Genomic DNA, 17,682 nt, shown 5'->3' with positions numbered 1-17,682 from the left:
TGTTTAGACACTGAATGAACCCAACAGTCATGTTTAATAAGTCTTATGTTCTGTCAGAAAAAAAGCAGCTTATTACTAATGAGATGTATTATGTTATTTAATACCCAAATAAAACTCTATTTCTCAAGTATGCATGCCTGGGGCACAAATCTGACAAACACTTAGGGAAGCAAAATGCTGTCCAAAGAGACAGTGATTAATAAAGACCAGTTGGGGGGGCGTTGTTTCCATGTTCTAAAATACTGGCTTTGATATACTTATTTTTTGGAGTGACTCCAGTATGAGAAAACAGTGTAAGCATGCTAGGGAGAGCTTCAGGGAACTAAGGAATATTCAGAGTCTCTGCCTACTGGCTGAAATGCTGACATGTTACATGGTATGTTGCTGGAAACAAGAAGAAAGCTTTGCTTAGCTACCAAAGTGATGCCTGGGTGTCTTCAGTTTCTTTAGCTGGGGTAGAAGCATAAATAAGAATCATGTTGAACTAGTATTACATTTTGCATTTCATTTGTATAACATTATAGCCTGGCTCCACACTATAGATATGGCCTTTACTCAAAGAGAATTTGTATCATTCAATTAACATCAATTTTCACAAGCTACACTATGGAACAAAAACTATAATTGCTTTCATTGTCTGCTAGGTTACTAGTGGTAAAACCTAAAGCCTGGTATATACAATGATCTTACCCAGCTTTCTCACACCTTGGAACAGTCATATCTACAGAACTGATTACCTTCAGTGGTTTTGTGACAATCATCTTGTTTTCCCTTGCTTTCTTCCACAAAAGTAGAAGTTCCTGCATAGCAGAAATCCCTGATTGATTCTGAGATCCCAACAGCACGTAGGAATGGATGCCTAGGGAAGTGAGTTCTATGAACAGAAGATACTCTGAGAAGTTTACTTCACCTTTCCTACTTCTGCTCCATTTTATTTAAAGCTGACCTAAACACACCTGCCAAACATAGTAAAGCCCCCACCACAAAGAAGTCAGAATATAGGAGAAATATTTTGGGAGAAATACCCAGTGGGTAAAATTACTGAGGATAGCTGTTTTCACATTACTTCGATGTAAAAGGAAAAACTCCTACAGAAACTAAAAGAAAGAGATATATTCTATAGCAGTTACCAAACCATTAACAAAGCTAGAAAAATGCTATAATCTACTTTAAATTAAATGAATATGCATAATTCTCTGCTATTTAATTCATCTACAGCAAATTCCACTCAAAATTATACATGAAAAACTGCGGTTTTTCCCTGTTTCCTAGTTGTTTACAAACTATTCAAATATGTTTAGTTATATTTTTAGTTATTTTGAATACTGATGTGGTTTAGGTTTCTCCTTGAGACTGTCCTTTTTTATTTTTAAAGAATGTTGAATTTTAACATTCATTTACCATGTTATCTATAATCAGTAAGATTGTATTGACTGATTTAAATATTTTTATTTACATGAATATAATTCTTAAAATAAAATAATTAAACCATATATTAATTTATAAATGACTGGCTTTTCTCTTGACACAATGGAAAAGAAATAGAATAATTATGTCTTCCCAACACAGTTGCTGTAGTCAAACATTTGGGTTATGTACACATTGTCTATAAGTGGCTTTATAGTAGAAAAAGAGGTTTAATACTCAAGAAAGGGAATAAAATTATTCATTATCTGGTCTGGTATTGCCCAAAACTAAGAAGGAGCTGACCTTTGGACTTGGGAAAGCAGAATGGGCATTGCATAAACTCTGAGGAAAGAGTAAGGAAGAGGTTGCACCTATTTTGCTGCTTTTCATTGTTCCCAAATGAATGAATATTAATTGAGAAGTGCTGTTACATATTTCATGACATTCTGAGTACACGTTCTGAAATCCCACAAGGCCTTGTTTAAATACAAATTAATCCTAAACTACACTTAATTGGCACTGCTATAGTTGATTTTGCTTTTTCTGCTCTAAGGAAGAAGAAAACAATATCTCAGACTTTTGCTTTTTTCAAATGTTAAAATATATGATGGAGGTGAAGAAGTGATTTCAGAGCTGAATGACTTCCTGGCAGGAGAGAATCTGACAGGATGGCATTTTACTAATTAAGAAGAGTGCTGGACTAACCAGATGGGAAAAATACATACTGAAACTTTTTTCTTTCATTAGTTCGTTGGTTTTTTTCCCCACAATACAGTGTAGAAATAATCAAGGACAATGAAGGGCATGCAAAGAAGAACTGGTAAGTAAGCAAATTTGCTAGCATAAAATAAACCAGATAGTAACCAAATAACCCTGCTTTAATAAGATAAAAAATTAAGCAGGAAGTCACTGATGAGAGCAAGACATTTCTATGCTTCAGACTCATCTCTAACATAAATGCACAGTGTGATTTCTGGCAAATCAGTCAGGACTACATCTGCACAGACATTTTAGCTCCTAAATCTAGTATTTAGATATCATCATGTTCCTTGAAAAAAATTAATGAAGAAGTTTAAGAAATTTTCCATCTCCTTTCGGGAAAGAGGAGCTACCACAAACCACCCTAATGCTAGGGACAAAGTAAGATATACATGGTAAATAACAATAAGAAGGTTTTTCTTGGCAAATTAAGCTCGATAAAGTTACCAATGAGTGTAAAAGAATGTAAAAAAATGTCAAAATCTGAAAAAGTCAAAATGGGATAAATAGCAATGCAGAAAAAAGATTTAGCCCTGTAATACATTTGTAGCAAGAAAAAGACAAAGGAAAGGGAGATCTACTACTCAGTGGAGGAAAAATATTATTAGACATGATGTCAAAAGCGTTGATACCTTTTTCACTTTTCTTCACTAGAAGGGTCAGCCTTAATCAGCTGGCTAAAATAATTAGTTTCAGAAACAAGGAGAGAGAAAACAGCACAGGTCAATAACTTAGAAAAAAATGTTTTCAGACCAGCTGAGCTCAAACAAAATCCTTTCAGGATACTTACAGAACAGAATAAAGACATTTTGGAGTCATTAGCAACAATCTTTGAGAACTTGTGGAGAACAGATGAGCTTCTAAAAGAATGAAAAAGGACAGATGTCATGTTTATCTTTAAGAGCAGAGAACAGAAGAAATCAGGAAATTACATACTGTTCTGTCTTTCTTCCTGAGAAAAATACTGGAGCAAATAATTGAACAAGTTTGCTTAAAAGCTTAAGTTTTTGTCCCATTTTAAGGATATAAAACAGTCAGCATGTATTTGTTGAAAACTATGGTGGAAAGTCAGCTGGATCATGTTGTCCAGTTTGTTCCTTGTACCTTGTGGAAAATGTGGTTCAACTGAAGAATAATTAGAGATTTAGAAAAAAAATCTGTAAGAAAGAACAGAAGGTCCCTTGGGAGGCTGTGAAATCTTTATCACCAATATAGATCTTCAAAACAGGCAAACATATGTTAGAAATGGTTTAGGTAAAGCTGATGCTGCCTTTGGCAAGGATGGTATCTTCAGAGGGCTGTTCTAGGCACCAGTAAAGTAGAAAATCAGTCAGTAAAGCTGATTGTCAGAAGCAGAAAAGTGGGAATGACCTACTGCCTACTGTGCCAAAAAGAAATAAACATTATTAAAAGGAGACTGGAACCCAAAGATTGTTGTAGCCAAGAGAGAAATATAGTCTCTGTGATCTGTCCCAATTAGCCCATGCAAAATCTGATTCTCATCTCCAGGAGATGTGACTAGAAAGGATGCAGAACTACAGAGTATTACCCAGAGACAGCAGCTATACTTAAATCACTGCTTTTCAGCAAGCTCCACATTCTGTGTAGCAAAGTTATGTAGTAGAGGCTGTAGCAGCCTCTGTGAAGTCATTGGTACCATAACCCTAAATTCCTTTTCTGATTCTTGTCTTTAGCTGCTCTGCCATCTGTCAACAAAGTAGGAAGGGCTAGGTTGGAAGACATAAATGTGTGAGGGGTGGGGCTGATATAACAATACTTTTTCCGGCCATTGCCTCCGAAGAATTTGGAGAAAAAACTTGAGAACACTTCTTTAAGTTCCAGGCCATCGTGTAGGTCACATCTTTTAAAACAGAGTTTTAGAGATAGTTGTCAGTTTGGCTGTACTTCAGAGTATGGGCAGAAAGTTAAGGCCAAGCACCAGGGAAGGAAGTCCTCTGCTACTTCATTTTCTTGCTCCCAAGTTACCTGACATATATGAGTTTATCTTTCCTAGTTTTATCCCTCATACTAAGAGTTGCCTTTCTTTAATGTTCTTTTTGCCTGATACCCTTTTGCAATCTAACATGCAGCTGTTCCTCACTGCTGCAGGACCTGATTTTTCAGTTCAGTGTAGAATTCTCCCATTTAATTTAATACACAATAAACTGACTGCAGTGCAATTTAAGAGCACTGGCTGGTATGTGATGACACTGTCAATAGCCAAAACCTGTTCAAATGAGAGTATTTTCAAATGATACAAAGGCAGAAAATAACATGAGCAAAATGCCAATTTGAACATGTCATTCTAGACCCTTGGTGTGTATCTACAGAAGTAAATTTGCAATTAATAAATACAAATTAATGCGTAATTGTTTTTATAAGACCATTTAGAATTATCCCCTTCTAATTCAGATCTGTGCTACAAGCCAAAATTCTCTTACATCTTTTGCTTCCAGAAAGCCAACAATAAGTGGATACAATGCTAGAAGAGCAGGTGTGTTTTCACTCAGAGGAAGCAGCTACAGATAGGAAAATGCTTTAGCAGCTGATGTATCAGAAGACTGAAGCTGTGCCAGACGAAGTGTGTGCATGTGTGTATGCACATGCGTTTTGTCACTAATTATGCAAAAAGGCCCAAACCCTTTGATCATGTGTTTCTCTCACTACTTCACCAGGAATAAATCTTGAAGTGTGACAGATCTTCCAGAAAGTCAGAGTCATTACCAGTGATGTAATTCCTGTATTAGAACTAACAACACACAATGAATAATAGTATATCTTCTTTATGTTTTGTACATATATTCCTGTTTACTGCATGGTAAGAACAAAGATAATTTGCAATAAGCTGGTCTGAACTTTTATTATCATTAACTCCTCTTAGCTTCACAGACAGTGAGACTTTATTCAACCCAGCACAGTGTCAACACACAATGAGCTACAGAGCACATGGCTTCAAGCTTTCTTTGCTTAAAGTTGGGAAAGATTTACCACAAAATTCAGCAGGCACAGCTGCTGATTTTTCTTTGGTGCATACAGATATTAAAAAACTTTAGTTAAAACTACTTGAGCAGCCTGACTGCTCAGTGTTATTTTTATTTTGTTTTAGTTTTGTTTGGTTTTTTGTTTGGGGTTTTGGTTTTGTTTTCGTTTTTTATTTACTCAGTTATAGAACTTCACTGCAATGATACATTTTAGGACTTACAGAAACACTCATCTGAGCATCTTATTTTGTCTTGCCACTCTAATTAGTCAAGCTTGGACCCACCAAACTCTCATAGGAAGATTGTTAGTAAGAATCAAGAAAAGTTCTTTGTTGAAGTCACAAACCCACCTTTTCACTTATAAAAAGATTAAAAAATTAAAACAAGGAGAACAACTGTGTCACAAAACAAAGATGACAGAGATGAATAATTTAAATTTTTTTTCACTATGCAGATAAACAGAAATATTTATTTTCACATTCTACTATAATATACAATCAAATAATTATGAAAGAATGTATATCAACACCATGTGTCAGGGAAATTATGGACATAGTTTCAGTTGCACTATCATCTTGTAAAAATACTTAAGAGGACAAGTGATTTTTTTTAAAAGGTTACACAGGGGAAGAAGGTCACCTTGCTTTGTTTTTACACAGACATACCTTCTGCTAAGCCTTGTGAGCAGTTAGAATGATGTGCAGCTGACCTGTTGGTCATCATAATTTAACTAGAAACAGTCAAATTATACACAGCATCTTTGATAAACCAGATAGAACTGATAATCTTTAATAAACTTGCCCAAAGGTTCTATCTTTAAAATGGTTATTTTCAAAATATTGATAAATAATTCTGAATGGATTTTCCAAGATCTTTTGGAGCTTTTGCAATAGTAATGTTCCCTATACTCCTACAGAATCCAGTCTTTTACAGGAGGTTGTTTAATGTGGAGAAATTCCTACACATTTGTATCAGCATGAAGTCATTAACGTAAAAACATATGCCACATTGGTTCAGACCCATCTTCTCTTCAGCAGTGGCTACAAATCAATGCCCTGGGAAGAATGAGAACAGGGCAAGCATATGCAATACTTCCTCAGAGTCTTCTCCCAGCTGCCAGCTATTCTCAGGTCAGAGAACTTCCTGAGATTGATGCTGCCTGTCTCTTTAGTTTCCCTCAGTAAATCTCTCAAGTATTTCTTCATCCAATCTCCCCCCAAACACCAAAATTTTCACATCCTGAACAGTTCCGACAAGAAATTCCATAGGTATACAAACACAGGTCCATTAACGTAATGACGTGGCATCAACAGCTGTCTCTTCTTTCTCCCCAAACTTTGGATTTCTATGACACTACAGAAACAAAAATAATAAGGTCTTGCTGCCTGATACAGCTGCCCTTTTTGTAGAACAGGAAAAGAGGTCATAAGATTCCAGAAATTAAATGTTTCATTTCAAATACATCTTCCTTGACTTCTTCCACTCTTACTGTACACTGAAAACCTAAATGGAGGTTTGGGATCAAAAACCATTAAATAAATAATGCAAAGGATCTGTTTACTGAACATGTTTTCTTAAATCAATACTGTATATAATGAAGTTCTATACAAATTGGCTATCAAGATTTAATGAACTTTTACATGGAGCAAAGGGAAAAGGCCCATGTAATACAGTTGATATCAAAATACCTCACTTTTTCACATTGACAGATCTAAGGAATTAATGATTGTATGTTAAATTTCCTGAATTGCTTCTGTGGCAAAAAGGCACTCATGTTAGAACATGAATTTTTCAAGGTGTTTTCCCTACATTGTACTACGGAACTCAGTTTCAGTGGTTTGAGGGGAAGACACAATTACACAATTCTAATAAAGTTTCTCTGGAGCTTAACTCAGAATCAGTGGATTGGCTATTCTTCTCAAAGAAGTATTACACTCCCTATCTTTTACTCTCTCTATATGTAACACAGGTTATATTCTATATAGAGGAATAGCATTTGTTTTCCAAAGCTGTTGCTACTTTCTTTTGGTGTCATTATCATCACGGGCTTTTTCTTCACAACATATTAAGAAGTATGTATTATATTTGGTACAACAGTTGCTCTGTATGTTAACTGTTCCCACGCATGCAGGGTTGCCTGTTCATGCACTGCTCCCTTTTCATGCAGGGAACCTTTCTCCAGGGTAGGGAGCTTCCAGAAATCATTGACTTCACTTAGGGAAATAAGGAATGTTGCACTGGGTCCAAAACCAGTTTGCAGGTTGTTTCTGCTAAAGTCTTTGTTTCACAGAAAGACTGTCTGCATGCAGTTGCATTTTAAGGAAGTTCTTCAGTTGGGTATTTCTCAGTGGAAGTTCCCAGCTAATATTAGTCATAAGAAGCACAAAACCTCATTTCATCATCCTTTTGATACTCCTCCAGGAAACATAAAGATTTCCTATACAGTTACCAAAGAGATGATAAAAGAGAATGCACTTTTTGTTCCTTCACTTTGTAAAGACAAGAATAAATTACACTTACCAGCTTCAGCATTCAGATACATCAAAAAAGTACAAGACATTACTTTTATGTTGCTTATAGTGCTCCAAATCTCTATGTCTGCATTTTGACTAAATATCCTTTAGTTTCTGGAACCTAGAAACTAATTTTGTCCATTACAACTTATAGGCAAATTACACACTAACGTTTACACAGGCTCATCAACTACTATTCTTGATGTTGGGAAAAAAATAATCAGCCTCACCTTCCTTCACACTAAGGAAGGACAACATTTGGTCTAAATTAATCCACAATTCTCATCTTCTGACCAAGAAAGGCATTTCAAGATCAAAACACACTTTTCGTGTTGTTAAAGCAGCAACAGATTAAAAGAAGGACAAAACACCCAAGAGCAGCAGAAGCTCTTCCAGCACCCAGCACACTCCTTTGGGACGAGTCTCTCAGCTCTGAAAAGGTTTGACATCTGACGTGAGCCACCTAGCGTCCGAACGAACGGCTACATTAACGACTTCGGAGAAACATTTTAACCTCTTTCTCGTAGAAGGCAATTTGCATTTGTAAGCTTAGAGAATCATGAAAAGGAATCAGATGAAACCTTTGATGAACTGCAGCTTTTTGCCAGCTGCTCCAGCCTCAGCCAGTAGCCTCTCCTGAAAGCAGTGAGCTCCTCCCCAGATCCCAGCGCAGTGCAATGAGCACTGTGTCAACACATCGGCACAGACTAAGGAAAATTCCCGTTAAAATACCATTTTGGAAGTACATGTGAAACAGCAAAGTGCATATAGATGATATAAGTATTTAATTAGGTTTGACCCACTGAGAGCAAAATTCAATTATCACTGTGAAAAAAGTATCAACTTGCTAATTCCCAGTCACTGAGAAAAAACAAACAAAAAACCCAAACAAAACCCCCTACAAACAACAAAAGAAACCCCACTCTTAAGTTTCTAAGTGTAAGTAGTCAAAGTAAGACTTCTGACTCTGAACACAAAGTGAAATGAAATAATAAAAACAAGAAGCGCTGTGCCACCACTCCAAACCCCAGATAAATGGTTTACAACTGTTTTTAAGATCAGTAGATTCCTAAAACTCTAAATCATTTTTAAATACACTGATAATGTGCTTCTTCTTTCCAGCTATCTTGTGAGGAGTCCGTATAGGAAAAAGCAATCCTGCCTTGACAATGACATAAAAGAGTGAAATATTGATATGGGGCAGAAATACAGAAATTGTTCCTAGAATAGCAGTAGGGAAGGGAATACAGAGAGAGAAGAGGAGGAAGTAGAAAAACAAAGAAAAAGAAAGCAAGATGAGGCAAAAAAGGACAAAAAGTAATGTAATAATTGACTGTAAAGCTGAAAGTGCTCAGAAAGATCAGAGACCAAGTTAGCTATGAAATAGAGGTTTTGTACTATTTTCACGGGTATTTTTCTTTTCTCATATATAATTTACTTAAAGGTTGGAGGCCTCTAAGATTAGCAAGATGGGTTAATGTAAAGCTTGTAAAATACACCTTATTGTAATGGGGAGGAAATGTAAAGAAATAAGGCACTAAACAATGAAGATAGAAGAAAAACCAGTTTCTCCCATGTTTTACTGTGAAAGAATATTACTAATAAAGCACTAAGAGATTAATGCATGTGATTTGCAAAAGCCATCTTTGTAGACAGTTGACAGTTTTGAGTTGCTGAGTTTGAGACCTTCAAATTTACTTTAAGTATATTCCTAGAATTTAATAAGCATTTTTTTCCCCTAAAACAACTAGCATGCAATGATAGTGTTTCAGAGGTGGTATACCTGTTATGGCTCTAGTTGACTTCAGGTAGCTATAATTTTATTGAGGCATGCTTATCATCAGACAACACCCACTTGCACTTTTCTGCACATTATCCTTTTTTAAATATAGCATCTGTTAAATTATATTGCATCTATTGATCTAAATTTAAGAAATGCAGGCTGTATTTCAGCTGAGATATCCATTATAATTTTAAGTGCATAACTACTTGCCAAAACTGACTAAAAATGTAACATGCAGAATTCAAAGAGAAACAATAGTCATTTTTGCCCGCACGCTATTTTATTTTTTTAAGACCCCGTTGAATGAAACCTTTACTTGGACATCTCAAACACTGTCTCTGAAAAAGGAAATTGAATCTCTCTTTCTTGGAAATGTGCTAAAAGAGGAAACTCTCTGAATCTTAATATTTCAATAGAACTTCACCTGAAGTTCTTAAAAATGGCCAGACAGGAAGTATATTTATAGGCTCATTAAGATATCTGCCTGTAAATCTCTTTAGCCTTAGCACAGGCCAAAACAGACCAAAAGAGTTGCTAAAGTCTTTGCAGGAAAGATAAATTATAGTAGAAATAATCTTCAGAAGAACACAGAGAGCAACACCTGGCTGCTTTTTCTGTGGCTATGTTTGAGCTCAGGCTTCCAAGGGCAGCTGCCCGAGGTCGGCAGCTGTGACAGCTGGAGTGTAAGTTGTGATCTGTGAGTGGGCAAAGCGAAAAGCTCAGATCTAGAAGAAACACCACAGCTCGGCTGCATGGATGAGCTCACTGGGGCTCAGAGACAGCCGAGATCAATTCAAAATCTACAGTGCTTCTCTGCCGCTGGCCCTGTGATGGAATCCTGGGCAAGTGTGTTACAAAAGCCCCAAGTTCTCCCATCAGCTCCTATCATTCTACACACTTTCAGGGGGGAAAAAAACTGTACTTACACGTGTGACCTAAAGAGAGAAGGGCTTGTAGCAGTAGCAAAATTAAATCTATGTGTTTCCTTTCTATTCTTACCCATAGTATTCATTGCCTGCATGAAATAAACGCAGGTGGGGAAATACCTACAACAGACCCTTCAGAGAGGAACTACCCTGAGCATGAAAAGTGTATTTCAAATGTAACTACTGTTATTTACAGATCACTCTATGTCATGGAAAGACAGAACTAGGAAAGGGCTGTGGAGGTCGGGGGCAGCACAGAGGCTGCCGAGGTGTCCTGTGCCGGCAGGCAGAAGAGGCACTGCCCGACAGCCGGAGGCGAGCGGACAGGCTCCATCCTCGCGCGGGCCGGACGAGGAAGGCGCCGACCTCGCACGAACCCGGCGGCTCCGGCGGCCGCTGCCCTGCCCTGCCCCGACCCGGGCCCCGTCACAGGGCGGGGAGAGGCACGGCAGGAAGTCGGTTCTGGTTCCTGGGTTAAGGCGCCCGGGCAGGAGCGAGCGCCCTGTGCCGGGAGCGGCCGCGGGCTCCGTCAGGCGCTCGTAAGTCTGAGTGGCTTTGGAAAGCAGGCGCTGCCGCGGGAGCGGCGGGGCCCCGCCCGGGGCCGGAGCGCGGCCCGGGGGATCCCGAGCCGGCGGCTCCCGGGCCGCGCTTCCGCCCCCGGCGGTGCCGCTTCCCCCTCGGCGCCGCTCGGCCGGCTCGGGAGCGGGGCTGAGGCCGCGTCGCTCGCGTGCGGAGGCGCTCCGGGAGCCGGGAATCGGGGGACGGGATCGGCGGGCTCGCTGCCGGCAGGCGATGGCCCGGGCGGGCGAGCACAGGAGCGGGAAGAGGCGGCTGCGCCCGCGGGCAGCGGCAGCGCGGCGGGGGGAGCGGACCCGGCGCTCCGGGAGTCGCCGACCCCGAGCGCACAGGGACTGCCCAGCTTAGCGCTGCTGTGCCACGAGCGGCTCCTGCTGTGTTAACGACGCGTCCCGCCGTCGAGCAAAGCGGGAATTGTGTCTACTCAGGAAAAAAAAGGGAACAAACAAAACACAAAAAAGTCAATCAGCTATCAGTCTCTCACAAATGGTTACCTCAACAGGCTTCCAGTTTCCAAGATGATGGCAGTGTAACATACAAAATATAGCAATCATAAAATCTGTTTCGAAAGCAGAAATATGTAGAGAAGTACTTGCGGTTGGATGGCACCTGTGTTCTCATGTCTCATGAAACTATGAGAGGTAGGAGAGTGTATTATGAATTAATGCGCATATACACATGATAAGTTAAAACCTTTCTTTCATAATTTAATGTGGTTTTTTAGGCAATAGGAAAGCTCGTATGAAACTAGTGAGCTGTGGAGCTGGGATTGCAGCAGAAGTATGTTGTTAATCTTTTTTGGCATTTGACTAAGAAAATGCATATTACTATTTCTTTTTTTCCCGCCACCTATATCAGCAAAATGTTTCTGATTTGAAGCAAGTATTTGAAGATAATCTGCAGGTTTCATTTGGTGTGTTTACTTAGAAGTTTGTCTTACAAAATTAGCTGTACCCGGTGATTATCCAGTGTACAACTTTTTACTCAAATATGAAAATCCAGTTGTCATTGCCATAGCTCCAGCAGCATAGCATTCACAGGTATTCACACTTGTAAGGTAACCTCTGTAACTAATCTATCCTCTAATTCTGTCCCTGTCAGAATAAATGCAGCATTTTGTAGTGCTGCATCTCTGCTGACTACATATTGCTGTTAATGATTGTGAAACTCTTTAGGATCTAATGAATATCCAAAATGTAAGTTGCTAAAGATCAGGATTGTCAGCTTTGAGCTGAATTATGTTCCAGCTGCCATTTGGATACAGGATTACTAATCATAACTGATTAAAATAGCGAGGATATTTGGGTTAGGGTTTTTTGGTTTTTGGGGTTTTTTTTAGGGCTGTTGGGAGGGAGTTTTTTCCTCCTCATTGGATGCAGGGAGAAGGGTAAATGACAAGGAACAGTTGGCAAATTCCCTGATAAATATTGATGCCTATGGAGGAGAAGCAGGAAAATGAGCCAGTTTTTCTAACTGCAAGGAGTTCTGGATATGAGACAGATAACATAAGAAGCAGTTATTTATTCCAGCAGCAGGCAACCCGGGGTGTGACTACAGAGTAGTTTAATCCAATCTAAATCTAGACTGCGGCAGTCCTGCCCACGGCTAGTCGCATGTTCCCACTGCCTCCTTGTGCTGGTAGTAGTGCTCCAGCAGCCTTGCAGTGAGCTAGCTCCAGTTTTCATTTCGAGGTTGGTTTTTTTAGGGGGTTTGTTGTTGCTTTTTGAGGAAGTAGGGAGCTACTTTGGCATACTCAACTGTGTAGCATAGAAGTACTGATTGCAATACCAGTAAGCAGCAAAAATGCATGGCCAGAGATGGGGAAGGCTGGTCTGTCCTTCTCAGTAGCAGTGCAGACTTGTGACACTGTTACATAACTGTGACTTCATGTTACAATTCAAAACCACTGCTGCTGTTGAACAGAGGAGTTTTGTCTATCTTGCTGATTTCTGTTCCTATGCAGGGTTCCTTGTGTTACTGTGCCATTTGAAGTGTTCTGTGGATCTCACCTGCATTAAAAGTAATGCAGCAAAAATACATTTAGTTTTTAGCTTTAAACTGGATCAGTTTGCTGATACGGTTTACAGAAAGGTTGCTCATGCTGGAAGGGAAGGGTAAGGTGGAAGAAGAATGTATAGGGTATGGAGCGAATATAGGACCAATTCTTCTAGTTACAGTGCCATCTTAAGTGTCGCTAGTAATGACTTTCATTGACCTTTTCTTACTTCATGGAGTCTGAAGTTTAGGGAGCTACAAGTAAGTTGTTTTCCGTAACAAGTAGAAAATCAGGCACTGTGCTACAGTTCTGCCTGTTGATACCATCAATCCAGCACTCTCTGTTAATGTTCCCAGTCACAATGAATGACTAAAAGGCTGGAAATTAGGTATAAGTTTTAAATATTGCTGCTCAAATGAAGGTTTGAGTTTGCATGAATGAAATTAAAGCCTTCATTCTTTGTGAACTGTGAGTCACATAGAGCTGAGCCCTATTCTCTCCATTAAAAGCTGAACATAGTTTCTTAAATTCCATTGCACTCATTTTTTGGAGTTATCTCTTATATGTGCAAGACCTGCCATTTACTAGGTAAGTTGTTAACAGTGGAGGACTTCAAAAAAGTACAAAATCAATACTGACGCAAACTTCACAAGCTTTTAAAGGTTGTGAGAATACACTTTCAGTCACTTTCAGCTATAACAATGCCCTCTGCAGTTCAGCACCTGTCCCTGAAGTCAGATATAATATCTGATTTTATTCACTGAACTACATAGAACAGTCCTTCATTTGAAAAGGAAAGAAAGCCTACCCTACACCTTTAGTTAAAGGTGTGTCCCAGATATGAGCATGAATATTCCATTTAGTGAAGGGATACCATTTGAAGGGGGAAGATGGATGAAGTAGCCTGTGTTACTAACAATGCTTTGAGACAATATGCACTGTTGGAGCTTATAAACTACTGAACTGGTGTTTAGGAGAACAAAACAAGGCAAAACAAACAAAGCCTTTCATGTGAAACAATGTAGGCTTTTTATGCAGAACTTGTAAACTTGGATTTCTGTAACGTTTGTTACATCAAAGGATCCCTAAAAAATTCCAAGTTGTCAAAGAATTCACTTTGCTGCTAATAAAGTACAGCCATTCCAGAGGTGAAATACAATTGTTTTTCCTGTAGGAACATATCAAGAAAATAAAATTTGCAGGACAAAAAAGTGTGATGTCCATACAGTACTCTGTTGAACATTCTAGAAAAGTCAGACCACATTTCTGTATTCAAGCCGTATGATAGGGAAGATATTCCAAAAGCAAGGAAACATGAACAAAATCTTCAAATTGCAATCTTCAGAATTTTGAGCAGTGTCCAAGGCAATTTACCCTCATACTCTTCTTGCTGGTCTTATCCTCATGTGCTTTCTTTAGTAGTATTTGTAGTTTATGCATAATCCCAGGAGCTAGTGAGAGATGATAGTGGCAGTCCACACTGCTTTAAATACCAGGAGAGATGAAATTGCCTTTTTTTTTTTTTTTAGTGGCTGTGGGGTGGGGTTAAGACTTCAATAGCTTGTTGTCTATTCTCTTGTATTATGCTAATTTTTGATCTTAGTATCATATGTTATTATAGAAGCAAATTATCTGTGTTTGCAAAATCCTTGAAATTGGAGTCTGACATTTAATAGTGTTCTAGTCTTATCTGTTAAAGTTCATGAGCTGTAGTTTTGGGAGTTGTTACCGAAATTGCACACCAAGTGTAAAAAGTTCATAATATTGCATGAAAAGGTCCAAGTATTGATAATTCGTACTGGTTGGTGTCACTGATTTTTAGATAAAAGATGTTTCAACTCTACCTTAGTACCCTAAGTGTTGACATGCATCAAATTTGTGTTGACATTTTCAAATCTGGCACAGAATAGGATAGGTTTGTGTGACCTAATTGAGCTTTTATCTTTTTATTTCTTAATGCTAATGGGAAAGATGTGTGCTAATGTCTTTACAAACAATTCCATGGATGATGGTATGGGTGTTAATATCTTTGAAATGGGTCTTAATGTCTTTACCAACTTCAAGCAGCGAGTTTGCTGCAGAGCCCAGACAGCTTGGCTCCTGAAACAGGCAAGGGTCTGCACAAGCCCGAGTTTCTGAACTTTGGGGTAAAGTGACAGGTTCAAGGGGGGATATGTGGTAGGCAGTTAAGGAAAGCTGTACCTTCCTAGTACCTCAGCCAGTGGGGAAGGGGAGAAGGCAGCGTGCGGCCGGGCGTTTAGGATTAAAGGAGGCTGTGCCTCTGACATGGAGAGAGAGAGAAAACCCCGTGGGTGTGTGCCCCAGTGGACTCTCTCTCCCTTTATTCAAGTAAAGTTGCACGACTCCTCTGTCTCTGGACACTGGCTTTTCATAGCGTGATTTTTCTGCACAGTGCCAAAAGCTGAGTTTAGCTTTGGCTATTAATGTTGTCTATTTCACAATTACACAAACGTAATCTGCACCAATTTTAAGTCTCAGTCTTAAAATCTGCAACTACAGATGCATTCTATTATACATTCTATACATCCAGAATTTGATTCAGAGTTAAGGTGGTTTTGTTTGTATTTTGTTTAAACCTATCCCTGGGCATAAAATTAAATGTTGATGTGAACAGAGCTATGCTGTTAATGGTCAAACGTATCAGTTGAATACAACAGTGGTACAAGTCATGCTATATATATTTTTAGTTATATACTGCTGCTTCTTAGTGTTCTCTCTTTTTCCTTCTGATTACTTTTCAGGTCTGTTAACTTGACCATCTTTCCAGTGATGAAACAACATTGGAAATTATGGACAAAAACATTGGAGAGCAGCTTAACAAAGCTTATGAAGCCTATCGACAAGCATGCATGGATAGGGACCATGCTGTTAAAGAACTACAGCAAAAAGTAGGTGTTGGAATCTGAATTCTATCTTTAAAGCCATCCTCCCCATGGAGGATGGTAGTACATGTAGACACCAGTTTCACTTTAGCTATGCACACTTTAGTGCATCTGTTAGTTGAAAATTGCCATTATGAAACCACGCCAGTACACTGCAAAGTAACTCATTGGCTTTCAATTTGGTATGTGGTTTCTGGTTTTTGACCTTGGATTTTTTTTGTATTTTTATTAGTGTTAAAGATTGGAAAAGTGTTGTCTGTTTTGGAGGATTTATAGTCTTCTAACGTAAACACAGCAAAGATGTATATAAAATTTGCCTAACTTTAGCAAAGAACTTTTTGGAATTTAATTTGAATTCTTAAAAATGAATTTTTATAATATTAATATAAATAGCTTAAAATAAACCATTTTTGTGACAAATGTACCTGAAAGTTGCTAGAATAAGTATTCCTCTTTTAAAAATAATAACCTGCACATTTATTCTTTAATGAAGTAACAGAAAGTTTCTGGAGGCATTCTGACCAGTAAGAAGCACCTTTGAATTTTTAGTCTGCTGCAGAAAACATTAGTTCAGTCATAACTCATCTAGAGCTTCTCAAGTAGGACAGCATATTTCAAAGCTATTAGGTTTGGGCTTTGTCACAATCATTTTACCATGCATACTCTGCCCAGCAATGGAACCTCTGTTCAGGAAGGCTTGCATGTTTTCCTTGCTACAGGACTTTCTGACACTCAGTAGAAGTGGTAGGGACTTTGTTCAGGTGCCAATGAACCGTATTCTGTGTCAACTTATGGAGCAGTGGTAGAATTGGAAGCAGGGAAGGATCTAATAGAGAATGTTCTGGTATCTGTGCCTAATCTTGCCTTCTCCTTGCATGACAAAATAAACTAGCCAAGGCATCACAGAGCACATTCCAAGTCAATCATGTGTGCAATCATCCACTGTGCAGTCTGTCTCTATTCATAGTCTTGTAGCAGTGCTGGTGTAAATCTGTAGAGGTTTCTATACATAACAACCATAAGTAGTGTGACTTTTGTGCTGAAATTGTGACTAATTAACAAAAGGCAAGACATTTTAGAATGTTTAAGGATTTTTTTAATTCTGTCTCTTAGGATGAACTATTAACTATTTGAAGGAAAGCCAGTTAAGTTAACGCTCCTGAATCATCTAAAAGTACATGAAAGAATCTTCTGACCAAGAAACAAGGCATTGAGTACAAGATCAGATAGTCCTTCTAAGATCTAGGCAAGAAAACCAGGGAAGTGTGGGATCATCAGTGCTAAGTGAACTAAATGCTTGCAAGATTTCTTTCTGCAAGTTCACTAGTTCAGAAATTTAAAATTTAAAGCCTTTGATAAAGGATTAGTATTAGTTTAAATCTTTGTCCTAATCAAACTTTCAGTAGTTGAATTTTATGATTTCAAAAGAGAACAAAAGTATTTTTTCAAGAAGAGTTGCTACTAAAATTACTTGGGTTTTTCTGTTTGTGGTGCTTGTTTTTAACCAAACTCCTGTTTTTGAATGACCTTTGTACAGTGCTTTACTCTAGTAACTTTCTCTGTTCATTGTATGGCCTCCACACACTGTTGGATTGTCCACCATGCTGTTGTTAACAGTTTACTACTTAAGTTACCGATAGGCCACTTGTTTTGCCAGTCTCTAGAGCTGGGAGCCATGTCAAGCACACAGAAGCCAGAGTCATCTCGGCCAGATGGTGTTTGATACAGATGGATGGTTGGTTGTCATGCAGATCTTCTAGTTGGTAACTTGTTGCTGCCATCTGACTCAAGGAATAATTTGTGCACACTGGCTGTCAAAAGCATCTTCTCTTCTGTCT

At 38.7% G+C, this 17,682-nt stretch overlaps 1 protein-coding gene across 2 annotated transcripts in view; it reads left to right on the top strand.

The window, feature by feature from the left end:
- The first annotated feature begins 10,804 nt into the window (after positions 1-10,804).
- TANK (TRAF family member associated NFKB activator) overlaps positions 10,805-17,682 on the top strand; it is a 27,625-nt gene continuing 20,747 nt past the window's right edge. The window contains exons 1-3 of one of the 2 annotated variants that reach the window (XM_033064873.1): positions 10,805-10,908; positions 11,448-11,586; positions 15,704-15,850. In XM_033064873.1, coding sequence (XP_032920764.1) covers positions 15,752-15,850 — 99 coding nt within the window. In that variant the 5' untranslated portion in view covers positions 10,805-10,908; positions 11,448-11,586; positions 15,704-15,751. The remainder of the gene's footprint in view (positions 10,909-11,447; positions 11,587-15,703; positions 15,851-17,682) is intronic. The other variant, XM_033064874.1, reaches the window with a different exon arrangement.

The sequence above is a fragment of the Catharus ustulatus genome, chromosome 7 (assembly GCF_009819885.2).
Source record: "Catharus ustulatus isolate bCatUst1 chromosome 7, bCatUst1.pri.v2, whole genome shotgun sequence".
NCBI lineage: Eukaryota > Metazoa > Chordata > Aves > Passeriformes > Turdidae > Catharus > Catharus ustulatus.
This window is presented reverse-complemented; position numbering and strand designations above follow the sequence as displayed.